Genomic DNA, 12,682 nt, shown 5'->3' on the forward strand with positions numbered 1-12,682 from the left:
TTTTCAGCCAGCGGGTAGCGCTGTTGAGCCCCCGTGCGGCACACCAGGAATCAAGCAAAGAAGACACATAACGTGACGTCAGTTTCTGTACGTTATTTTACAAATATTTTAAACAAGCGGTATAAATGGGTGGATGGATTTTAGTTATTTGATGTAAAATGTTCACTCAAATGTATGATTATTTAGAAAAAAGTAAAAAAAAAAAACCGTGTACAAAGGGAAGACAAAAAGTTGTGTTGAACGGTTTTATTTGCAGCCAGTAAGTGACGCTGTTGAGTCCCGGTGAGCGAAGAAGACAAATCACGTGACGTATTTTTTCCGCACGCCATTATCTAATTGTTTTAGTAAATCATTAAACCTATTTGATGTTGTTAGTCAGGTTTGCACATTTTACACCAAGTTGTGATGATTTAAAACAAAGTAAAGGCTATACAAAACCATAAAAGGTTTTATTTGCGGCCAGCGAGTGGCGCTGTCGAGCGCCCGTGTGGCCCATCACTCAGCGAAGAAGACGAATGACGTCACGTAGAATTTCTCCCAACAGCAAGCCGCACGTGTTTTCATCGGCGAGTGTGAATTCCCCGTCAAAGTGTAGCATATTTGTGTCGAAGTCCGCCGTAAAGCCGCCGCCACAAACATGGGGAAGAAGCTCAAAGTCGGAAAGACCAGAAGGGACAAATTCTACCACCTGGCTAAAGAAACAGGTATCAACACAACATTAGCATTAGCCGCATGCTAACAAGCTAATATCTCATGTCTGTGTTTTTTCTCTCCAGGTTATAGATCCCGTTCCTCATTCAAGCTCATCCAACTGAACAGAAAATATGAGTTTTTACAGAAGGCTCGAGTTGTGTTGGATCTGTGTGCGGCTCCTGGCGGATGGTTAGTCATCTGAAGTTGACCAAGTCGGTTAAACTGTTGGTAGTTGTGATGACGTCATGTCTCATCTCTTTACAGGCTGCAAGTGGCGTCTAAATTTATGCCTGTTTCAAGCCTGGTTATAGGTGAGTCCCTCTTTTAAACCAGTCTTTTTCAACCACTGTGCCGTGAGATACAGCCTAGTGTGCTGTGGGAGATTATGCAGTTTCACCTATTTGGGTTAAAAGTATATTTTGCAAACCAGTAATTATAATCTGCAAATAATGTGCCGTTGTTGAGTGTCGGCGCTGTCTAGAGCTCGGCAGAGTAACCGTGTAATACTCTTCCTTATCAGTAGGTGGCAGCAGGTAGCTAATTGCTTTGTAGATGTCGGAAACATCGGGAGGCAGTGTGCAGGTAAAAAGGTGTTTAATGCTTAAACCAAACATAAACAAAAGGTGAGTGTCTCTAAGAAAAGGCATTGAAGCTTAGGGAAGGCTTTGCAGAACGAAACTAAAACTGAACTGGCTTCAAAGTAAACAAAAACAGAATGCTGGACAACAGCAAAGACTTACTGTGGACAGGGGTGCAAATTAACACTCGCCAGTCGCCATTTGCGAGCTATTTTTAGCTTTGGCGAGTAAAATATTTGCCTAACTTGCCACGCTGGCGAGTTGAAAAAGTGAGGTTCACAACAGCAATAATGCAGCGCTTACCGGTACCTAAAGCAACACGGAGATCATTATTTTACCAAGCACATATTTGTTGTGATGTCACGTTCGACGTTCCGTAGACTAGTTGCTAAGAGACGGCAGTTAGCTAGCCTAGTAGTTAGCTTAGAGCGCGCACTACAGGGATATCTCTCAGGCGACAGTCACAGAGTGTACCGGTAACGTTACTCGAGTCTTAATAGCTAACAATCATTCTTCCTAGCCTTAAGCCTATAAATCTTATCGTTATGTGGCGCTTCCTGAAACCCATAGCTAAAAAGGCACGGACGGAGGAGGAGGAGGAGGAGGAGGAGGGGGGTCGCGATGCGAATGCTGCGAAACCCAAACCGACCAGCGCTGGAACTGGGGGGAGAAAGTTTCAGACGAAGTGGCTATACGACGATGCAGGGAAAAAACGCGACTGGCTGACTGTCAAGAACAACATCATGTTTTGCACTGTGTGCACAACTTTTGGAAAGGACAAAAAAAGTCAGGCGAGTCACTTTGTTGTGGGCTGCTCCTGGCAACAGATTTAATATTTTTTTCCTATATTTTTTGTAGCAAGCAGTTCACGGTCAATCAGACTTGCATATTACTTTTATTTTATTGAATGCAGATATTTTTTAATGTTTAAATGTAAAAAAATTAATGTAAATATCCAGACAATGTTGAAAAATATTTAACTATTTCTTTATTCTTTGTAGCAATCAATGCACTGTAAAACTTGTATATTACTTAAATTTTATTGAATACAGATCTTTTAAAATCTTATCTGCACTGCATCATGCGTCCTGCTTCTAGTTTCATAGGATAGTAAAAAAAAGAATCTATATACTCTATATACTATACTGTGGCCCCTGGTTGGTTGTAGAATTGGTTTTAATGTGACGTGAACACTTCTACATGGCGGAATACAATGGTAAAGGAAATAGTTTGTTTTGGCATTTGGCGAGTAAAAAATATGGTTGGCGAGTATGTTTTTTCACCTACTAGCCACTTGGCGAGTTGGTCAAAAAGTTAGTTTGCACCCCTGACTGTGGAGCAAAGACGGCGTCCACAATGTACATCCGTACATGACATGACAATCAACAATGTCCCCACAAAGAAGGATGAAAATAACTGAAATATTCTTGATTGCTAAAACAAAGCAGATGCGGGAAATATCGCTCAAAGGAAGACATGAAACTGCTACAGGGAAATACCAAAAAAAGAAAAAAAGCCACCAAAATAGGAGCGCAAGACAAGAACTAAAACACTACACACGGGAAAACAGCAAAAAACTCCAAATAAGTCAGGGCGTGATGTGACAGGTGGTGTCAGTACACCTACTTTGAGACAAGAGCTACATTGATGGATGCTTGGTTATGCTTTAAAGTCATTTCCAACAATTGCAACAACGATTTTTTACTGTCAACTTAGTTTCGTTTTTTTAATGATTTCTGCTGCTGGTGTGCCTCCGCATTTTTTCAATGAAAAAGGTTGAAAAACACTGTTTTAAACAATCATAATTTCTTGTTATTCCTTTCATGAAAATGCATATATATACAAGCCACGTAGCGAAGTGAAGTATATTTATATAGCGCTTTTCACTAGTGACTCAAAGCACTTTTACGTAGTGAACCCCAATATCTAAATTACATTTAAACCAGTGTGGGTGGCACTGGGAGCAGGTGGGTAAAGTGTCTTGCCCAAGGACACAACGGCAGTGACTAGGATGGCGGAAGTGGGGATCGAACCTGGAACCCTCAAGTTGCCGGCACGGCCACTCTACCAACTGAGCTATAGATGGAAGAATAATATTCTTATCTTTATCTGCCCCCTTTTTAAAAAAAATATATTTTAGATGACTTTATCACTGTTCCCTCCACCAACACCCGAACTCCAACATACTTTTTAATTTTCGTTTAAGCATGTTCACAATGACACGTCCAATCAAAACCAAAAATCAGTTTGATATAATGCCAGTTGTCTCTTTCTGTAACTCTTTTTAAATTAAAAAATATTCTTGCAACTTTGTCTTTTTTTAGAGAATTCCATGCTTTCACACCAGCAACAGACAAGCACATTTGTTTCAAATTTGTTCGCGCTCTTGGATGTTTAAAGTCATACGGCCTTCTGTGGTTCTCATCTTCAGACGTGAATACGAATAACTTTATTTCTAGCTTTGAACATCACTAATAGAGTATGCAATTCTACGATGTATTTTAGTTTTAATAATCCTGCCCTAATGAAGACCGAATTTGTGTGGTCTCTATGTCCTACTTTAAAAATAATACAAACTGCTCTTTTCTGTAAAATAAATAAAGGCATTGTACAACTTTACTCTAAATCCAACCTTAGCGTGTCAATTGTAATTTCAAGTGCAATCTCCCCCTAGGCGTGGACCTGGTGCCCATCAAGCCTATCCCTAATGTAGTGACCCTCCAAGAAGACATCACAACAGACAAATGCAAACAGGTAAGTCTTGGCTGCGTTGTCAGGGTTCTCTTGACATAATCAAGTCAATACGGTATAGTACAGGGGTGGGCAATTAATTTTTACCGGGGGCCGCATGAGCAACCGGAGCACTGCTGGAGGGCCACATCGACAATATTTCAATTAAATTTTGCTCAATATTATTTTTGATATATACCGTAAGATAAATAATAATAATAATACTTTCATTTAACCTAACTTAACTTTATACCAAAAGCACTGCTTTGGAAATCATTTGTACCCTTTCAGAGATCACATTTAGTTCCCCTTAAACATCCTCATGTTGCACAATGAAATGTAAGCATAGGATAAAGTGTGCATTACTGTAACTTTCTCTAGTAACAGCATTCCATGATTAATATAAATAAATTAACATTAATAATACATGACAGTAAAATAAGCGCACGTATGACTGAGGAGTCATAGTGTAACTTTGTGTGGTGTTTGAGTTGTCTGACTTTTTGTGTGGCCATAAACGCACCAGTGGCTGTTGGTGACAGATGACAAGTTGGTTTTGGCCTGGTTTGTACGGCAGAAAATGACTAGTTTTTCGAGATAGAAGTGTTTTACTCATGTTTTTGGTGTGGTTATGGCCGAATACAAACAGTTTTGCTCAATAAAGTGATCGATATAATTCCTGGCCTCGAAGCATCTCGATAGACGTTACAATAATTGAACGGTGTTCAATTGAACGGTGTTGACGAACACCGTTAGGGCCGCTTGTTGTCACTGTCACTCAAAGTTGCATTGCAAAATTACACAGAATAAATTTGTTTATTTTGTTTAGAATTCAGATGGGATTTGATTTGGTGCGTGGCATATATTTGCTGTGCGCAGAGGACGCTTGAGCAGTGCACAATTGCGCAGGCGCGCACCTTAGAGGGAACGTTGCCTGGCAGTCCATGTCTTGTTGAAAACACGCCATTCGTCATCAACTTTTCTCTTTTTAGCGTCTCGGGTGTAAACCGTGCATCACTTGTCGCTGTGCACCTTCACTCACAGGTTATACCCGGACATACGCAAATAAATAACACTTTTCAAAATAAAAGCAGCACAGTTGTATTGCGCGCACGACATAGATGTTTTTTCAACTTTGTTTTGTAATTTGTGATCGCAGCTGTTCACATTCACTCACAATCACGCACGCGCATATGCCCACACGGAAGTAATACAAATAACGCTTTTCAAAACAAAAGCAGCACCGTTGTATTGCACACTCAACATAGATACTTTTTAAAATGTATTTTGTAATTTATGATTGGCCTCACACGGGCCGGACAGGGACGCACAAAGGGCCGGATGTGGCCCGCGGGCCGCAGAATGCCCAGGTCTGGTATAGTACATTGTAAACAGTACAACAGAGGGTGAGATAACTCCTGGAAATGGCTGTCTTAGAATGGCCAAAGGTATAGATGTGCGTGTCCAAGTTAAAGGAAACAGCAGGCTGTCTTCTTCTAATGGATTTATTACAATCTTTGTATGCTGGGTAACGTTTGCTGTGGTCTGGAACAACATGGCACACAAACAACTATCAGAAATGCAGCCAATATTACATACAGATAATGTGTCATGAGACATGCAAATATAAATTAAATACACAGAGGACATAAGTAAATGAGCTCAAATGTACCTACAAACGAGGAATAATGATCCTAACCTAAATAGCATTTTAGCATGGATTATCTTGCAGTCATGCACTGACCAAACATGCCTGATTAGTAGGGGTGTAACGGTACGTGTATTTGTATTGAACCGTTTCGGTACGGGAGGTTCGGTTCGGAGGTGTACCGAACGATAAGCTAAAGTCTTAACAAGCTGCTCCGCTTCCTTCTGCCTGTCTCTGTCAGTACACAGCACCCAGCATTGTCCCACCCACAGAACCATCTGATTGGTTACATACAGAGCGGTAACAGCCAATCAGCAGTGCATATTCAGAGCGCATGTAGTCAGTGCTTAGCATTTAGCAGGTAATCATCAGGCTGCGGACTCTCCCCAAATGATAATAAACACCTCCCAGTCAACTACTAGTAACATCACTATGAACCCGTTTACCTTCTAGAAATATAAAAGGCAGCTCAGCTCGCTCGCAGTCCTGGCTTGAGGTGAAGGCTAATTCGCTTTTAGTGTAACGTTAGCTCATTTTGCTGTGTGTGTGTTACGGACAGCAAAGCCCTGTCTGTCTGTTATTTTACTTGACCTTTTTCTGTGTTGATTGAGCTGTGTTGAAGCAGCAAACGAGGACATTATGTTGAATGAAGAGTTTCTGTCTCTGATAGTTGATATAATAATGTAACTGCATCATAAAGCCTACATGAACTCCATGGTGTTCAGGGATGAATAGTCTCTCCTATTGCTATTGTACTATTTTTTTCGGCTATAGTTACATTAATCATTAGTAATGCAGCAGCCTAGTTTTGAATGTCAGGGTCCCTGCTATCACATGTTGATAAAAATATGACATTTACAGAATAAAAATCAACTACAGGCTTCCCAAATGCTGTAATAAATTAAGCATGATGAGTTGACTTGAAACTGTTTAATGTTGCACTTTTTATATGTAGAAGAAAAGTTTGGTAATTTTATTTAATCTGAGCAACAACTTGCAGTTTAATGTTGATTAACGTGGGCAGAATTATTAAAGTATTCCCAATGTTAAAAGGATAAAGCCATTGTTTACAAATTTGGTAAATAAATAACCCAAAAATGTATATTTTGTTGTTTTCTTACTGTGCCACTGTGAAATATGTCTGCTTTGGCATCTTTTTCCAGAAAAGTTTGTGTTTAATCACAATTGAAAACTTGCTGTGGGACACAATGAATGAATGAAGCGCAGTGACATGTTTGGTGCGATCCAAAAGTTTGCAAATAAAGGGGTTCGTAAATGGAGGTTTTGCTGTATTAGTCACATTCTGAAAGGACAAATTCAGAGATACAACTTTATGTACAAGTGTTGAAGCTGAGCTGTTGTGTAGCAAAACAACACAACTTTTAAGTTTCTTTTCTGGCACGTCACTTCCTGTTGTTTCAATTATTTATGGATTAATACAATTGACGCCTTCTTCCTGTATCAGATCTTTTAATTATGTATACTGACATGAGCCCTTTCGTGCCCGTTGACATGCATGAGTCCTCTTGAAATGGTGCATTCTGTTTGATCCCCACGCCAGGCCCTCAAAAAGGAGCTGCAGACATGGAAGGTTGATGTCGTGCTAAACGACGGAGCTCCAAATGTAGGAGCCAACTGGATACATGACGCCTTCGCCCAAGGTACTGTACACTACAACACTACATTTCAGCAACCAATTCATTACTGTATACTAGTGTTGTCCACGTACCAATATTTTGGTACGGGTACCAAAATGTATTTCGATACTTTTCTAAATAAAGGGGACCACAAAAAATGTCATTGTCTTTATTTTAACAAAAAATCTTAGGGTACATTAAACATGTTTCTTATTGCAAGTTAGTGATACTGCTACACAAGCTGTACACTGACTACTCTATAGCAGGGGTCACCAACCTTTTTGAAACCAAGAGCTACTTCTTGGGTACTGATTAATGCGAAGGGCTACCAGTTTGATACACACTTAAATAAATTGCTAGAAATAGCCAATTTGCTCAATTTACCTTTAACTCTATGTTATTATTAATAATTAATGATATTTACACTTAATTGAACGGTTTAAAAGAGGAGAAAACATGAAAAAAAATGACAATTACATTTTGAAACATAGTTTATCTTCAATTTCGACTCTTTAAAATTCAAATTTCAACCGAAAAAAAGAAGAGAAAAACTAGCTAATTCGAATCTTTTTGAAAAAATTAAAAAAATAATTTATGGAACATCATTAGTTATTTTTCCTGATTAAGATTAATTTTAGAATTTTGATGACATGTTTTAAATAGGTTAAAATCCAATCTGCACTTTGTTAGAATATATAACAAATTGGACCAAGCTATATTTCTAACAAATCATTATTTCTTCTAGATTTTCCAGAACAAAAATTCTAAAAGAAATTCAAAATACTTTGAAATAAGATTTAAATTTGATTCTACAGATTTTCTAGATTTGCCAGAATAATTTTTTTGAATTTTGATCATAATAAGTTTGAAGAAATATTTCACAAATATTCTTCGTCGAAAAAACAGAAGCTAAATTTAAGAATTAAATTAAAATGTATTTATTATTCTTTACAATAAAAAAAAAAAAATACTTGAACATTGATTTAAATTGTCAGGAAAGAAGAGGAATTAATTTAAAAGGTATATGTTTAAAAATCCTAAAATAATTTTTAAGGTTGTATTTTTTCTCTAAAATTGTCTTTCTGAAAGTTATAAGAAGCAAAGTAAAAAAAAATAATGAATTTATTTAAACAAGTGAAGACCAAGTCTTTAAAATATTTTCTTGGATTTTCAAATTCTATTTGAGTTTTGTCTCTCTTAGAATTAAAAATGTCGGGCAAAGCGAGACCAGCTTGCTAGTAAATAAATACAATTTAAAAAATAGAGGCAGCTCACTGGTAAGTGCTGCTATTTGAGCTATTTTTAGAACAGGCCAGCGGGCTACTCATCTGGTCCTTACGGGCTACCTGGTGCCCGCGGGCACCGCGTTGGTGACCCCTGCTCTAAAGTGTTGTGTTTGATTTTAAGTTTTGTACTTAATTTAAAAGGGGTGCTGGACTGTCTGGCTGACCTGTCAGCGATCCTTTTTCTGTCTCCCTGTAATGTTTTGTCTGATCGAATGGGATTGTGCTGAAAATGTAATTTCCCCTCAGGGATCAATAAAGTACTATCTAATATACTGTAACATGTGGGGTGTATTTACTCCTTTGAGATACTCTTAATGCCAAATGTGAGTTGTTAATAATTAGTAGGACTGTCAAAAATGTATATATTTCATCGCATTTTGTCCATAGTTAATACATAAATAATCGAAGATAGAAGTTATTTATCTTTAATAACAACCCTAGACAGATCATTTTCAAGTTAACCTACGATCAACACTGGACTACAATTTGTTGGCTTTTTATTTAACTGTGAAACATTATGCCTTTTTCAAATAAAATGGGCACAAAGACAGAGTTAAAGGCCTACTGAAATGACTTCTTTTTTTTTTAAACGGGGATAGCAGATCCATTCTATGTGTCATACTTGATCATTTCGCGATATTGCCATATTTTTGATGAAAGGATTTAGTAGAGAACGACGACGATAAAGGTCGCAACTTTTGCTCGCTGATAAAAAAAAGCCTGTACCGGAAGTAGTGTGACGTCACCAGAGGAAGGACTCCTCATATTCTACCATTGTTTTCAATGGACCGAGAAAGCGACGATTACCCCATTAATTTGAGCGAGGATGAAAGATTCGTGGATGAGGAACGTGAGAGTGAAGGACTAGAGTGCAGTGCAGGACGTATCTTTTTTCGCTCTGACCGTAACTTAGGTACAAGGGTTCATTGGATTCCACACTTTCTCCTTTTTCTATTGTGGATCACGGATTTGTATTTTAAACCACCTCGGATACTATATCCTCTTGAAAATGAGAGTCGAGAACGCGAAATGGACATTCACAGTGACTTTTATCTCCACGACAATACATCGGCGAAGCTCTTTAGCTACTGAGCTAACATGATAGCATCGGGCTCAAATGCAGATAGAAACAAAATAATATGACTGGAAGGATAGACAGAAGATCAACAATACTATTAAACCATGGACATGTAACTACACGGTTAATAATTCTCAGCCTGGCAAAGCTGTTGCTAACGACGCCATTGAAGCTAACTTAGCAACGGGACCTCACAGAGCTATGATAAAAACATTAGCGCTCCACCTACGCCAGCCAGCCCTCATCTGCTCATAAACACCCGTGCTCACCTGCGTTCCAGCGATCGACGGTGCGACGAAGGACTTCACCCAATCATCCGTGCGGTCGGCGGCTAGCGTCGGCTAGCGCGTCTGCTATCCAAGTCAAAGTCCTCCTGGTTGTGTTGCTACAGCCAGCCGCTAATACACCGATCCCACCTACAACTTTCTTCTTTGCAGTCTCCATTGTTCATTAAGCAAATTGCAAAAGATTCACCAACACAGATGTCCAGAATACTGTGGAATTTTGAAATGAAAACAGAGATTTTTTGTATTGGATTCAATGGTTTACCAATACTTCCGTTTATCTACTGACGTCACGCGCATACGTCATCATACATAGACGTTTTCAACCGGAAGTGTGGCGGGAAATTTAAAATTGCACTTTATAATCTAACCCGGCCGTATTGGCATGTGTTGCAATGTTAAGATTTCATCATTGATATATAAACTATCAGACTGCGTGGTCGGTAGTAGTGGCTTTCAGTAGGCCTTTAATGGCGTGTCCAAAAATGTTGTCCTTACAGTAAACTAGTGTTAACCTGTTAAGCCCTGTTGGGTTATTTTCCCAGGGTGCATTGCAGGCAAGTCATCAGCCTGTCTAATTCCTCTGGGTTCTTCCTCTCCCTCCCAGCCCACCTGACCCTCATGGCCTTGAAGCTGGCCTGTGACTTCTTGAACAAAGGGGGCACCTTCGTCACCAAGGTCTTCCGCTCTAAAGACTACCAGCCGCTGCTCTGGATCTTCCAGCAGTTCTTCAAGAAGGTGCAGGCCACCAAGCCCCAGGCGTCGAGGAACGAGTCCGCTGAGATATTTGTGGTTTGCCAGGGTCTGTGACACTTTGTAGTTTTGGATGCATGGCCGTTTCCTATTTAAACTTTTTGTATATTTTTGTTGTAATCCCCAGGTTTCCTGGCACCTGTCAAAATAGATACCAAGTTCTTTGATGCCAAATATGCATTTAAAGAGGTGGAGGTGCAGGCCAAAACTGTGAAGGACCTGGTTCCTAACAAGAAGCCAAAGGTTTGTGTATGACAGTGGTAACCCTAAAACACAATCAGTGTACCAATTCACCAGGAAATCCCTTTCATTTTCCACTTGAACTGATACTCTACCAATTCCCAGTACCTGGAAATCCATACCAGTTCTCAACAATCCTAATTTTCAGTAGTGGTAATAAAATTGTATTTGTTTATAATTAGGATTAAAATGGGTTTTAATCTAACATTTAACAGTAATAGCTGTGCTTTCTAGTTGTATATCTATTTTTTTTAACATTTGCTTCAGCTATCGATTATTAAACTAATGGAGTAATCTAGTTGTTCGATTAATGGGATAAAACACACTTCATAGTCTCAATGCGTGTTTTAGGAAAAATAGTTCTGGTTGCCATAAACTTCATTACCTTCTATTTAGTGATTATTTATCTTTTAGTTACGTTGAAATTTAACTTTTTATTTTATTTTACCTTCTATTTTGTGTTAACTTTGTTTATGCTGTCCGGATTTTATCAATTTTTATTAGTTACATTCGCTAAACAATTAACCAAAGCTGCACCCTATTTGTGAGTATGCATTCATTTCATTTCACGAGTGTTGCATATCTGAGTTATTGTGCAAAAATATGGGAAATAACTACAAATGTGCGCTTCATGCACTAACTGTGTTACAAAAAATATCAGTTATAATAATACATAATGTTGGATATAGAGAACATACAAACACTTCATTTATTGAATATTGAAATTCAATGAGTTGGTGCATTTGCAAACAGCTAAAATGATGTAAACTATAACCTGCTAGCCAAGAATGTACAACAATTCTTCTCAACAAAAGAGGAGAAATATAACCTTAATATAAAACTTTTGTACAACACTTAAAACCTATCAGTATGTGGAATTAAATGATGGAATGGATTAAGCTAGGAAATCAAAACAAAGCACCAATTTGATTCAGTTTAAGAGACTGTTCAAAGTACGCAGAACAACAATTATGATGAACATCTTGAACCTTTTTGTTTTTTTCTTATGATATAAAGATTATGTATTGAATATTTGTTTACTGACTATGGTATTTTATTTATTTATTCACTGTTATAATAATAATAATAATAATAATAGATTTTATTTGTAAAAAGCACTTTACATCGAGTAAACAACCCCAAAGTGCTACAAAGTATAAAAAAATAAAATAAAAAGATAATAAAAAATAATTAAAAATAAAAACTAGAACAGCCAAATAGCTAAAACTAGTTTGCATATATCTAAAAAAAAAAAAAGGCTTTTTTAAAAAGAAGGGTTTTTAAGCCTTTTTTAAAAGCATCCACAGTCTGTGGTGCCCTCAGGTGGTCAGGAAGAGCGTTCCACAGACTGGGCGCGGCGGAGCAGAAAGTTTGTAGCTGTTACAGAGAACAAGGAAATGGGATAAAACTGCTATAATATGAAAAGTGGTAGGATTAAATAAGGCTCAGCTTCTGCTGTCATGAAACAACTGGAAATATGAGATGCATTACATTGTGTCGTATGCATGTTCCAGATAAACTGAAACTGAACTGAACAGTCTCAGTTCCTGGAGATGTTGCAGTTTCTAACGCTGATGGTCTTTTTGTGCCTCAGGCGGAAGGATACACAGAAGGTGACCTGACGCTCTTCCACAGTGTGTCTGTTACCGCCTTTCTCAAAGCTGAAAACCCCGTGGACTTTCTGGGCAAAGCCAGTGAGGTGAGTGCATCTTATTTTGCACATTCAGCTTCACAATGGGGCTGCTGTATTCTGCA

General features: G+C 38.3%; 1 protein-coding gene across 1 annotated transcript in view; it reads left to right on the plus strand.

The window, feature by feature from the left end:
• Nucleotides 1-464: 464 nt before the first annotated feature.
• The window catches only part of ftsj3 (FtsJ RNA 2'-O-methyltransferase 3), a 36,683-nt gene continuing 24,465 nt past the window's right edge, over nt 465-12,682 (plus strand). The window contains exons 1-8 of the mRNA XM_062027833.1: nt 465-704; nt 777-882; nt 958-1,004; nt 3,946-4,025; nt 7,211-7,310; nt 10,542-10,736; nt 10,815-10,930; nt 12,522-12,626. Coding sequence (XP_061883817.1) covers nt 638-704; nt 777-882; nt 958-1,004; nt 3,946-4,025; nt 7,211-7,310; nt 10,542-10,736; nt 10,815-10,930; nt 12,522-12,626 — 816 coding nt within the window. The 5' untranslated portion in view covers nt 465-637. The remainder of the gene's footprint in view (nt 705-776; nt 883-957; nt 1,005-3,945; nt 4,026-7,210; nt 7,311-10,541; nt 10,737-10,814; nt 10,931-12,521; nt 12,627-12,682) is intronic.

The sequence above is a fragment of the Entelurus aequoreus genome, linkage group LG19 (assembly GCF_033978785.1).
Source record: "Entelurus aequoreus isolate RoL-2023_Sb linkage group LG19, RoL_Eaeq_v1.1, whole genome shotgun sequence".
NCBI classification, from domain to species: Eukaryota; Metazoa; Chordata; class Actinopteri; order Syngnathiformes; family Syngnathidae; genus Entelurus; species Entelurus aequoreus.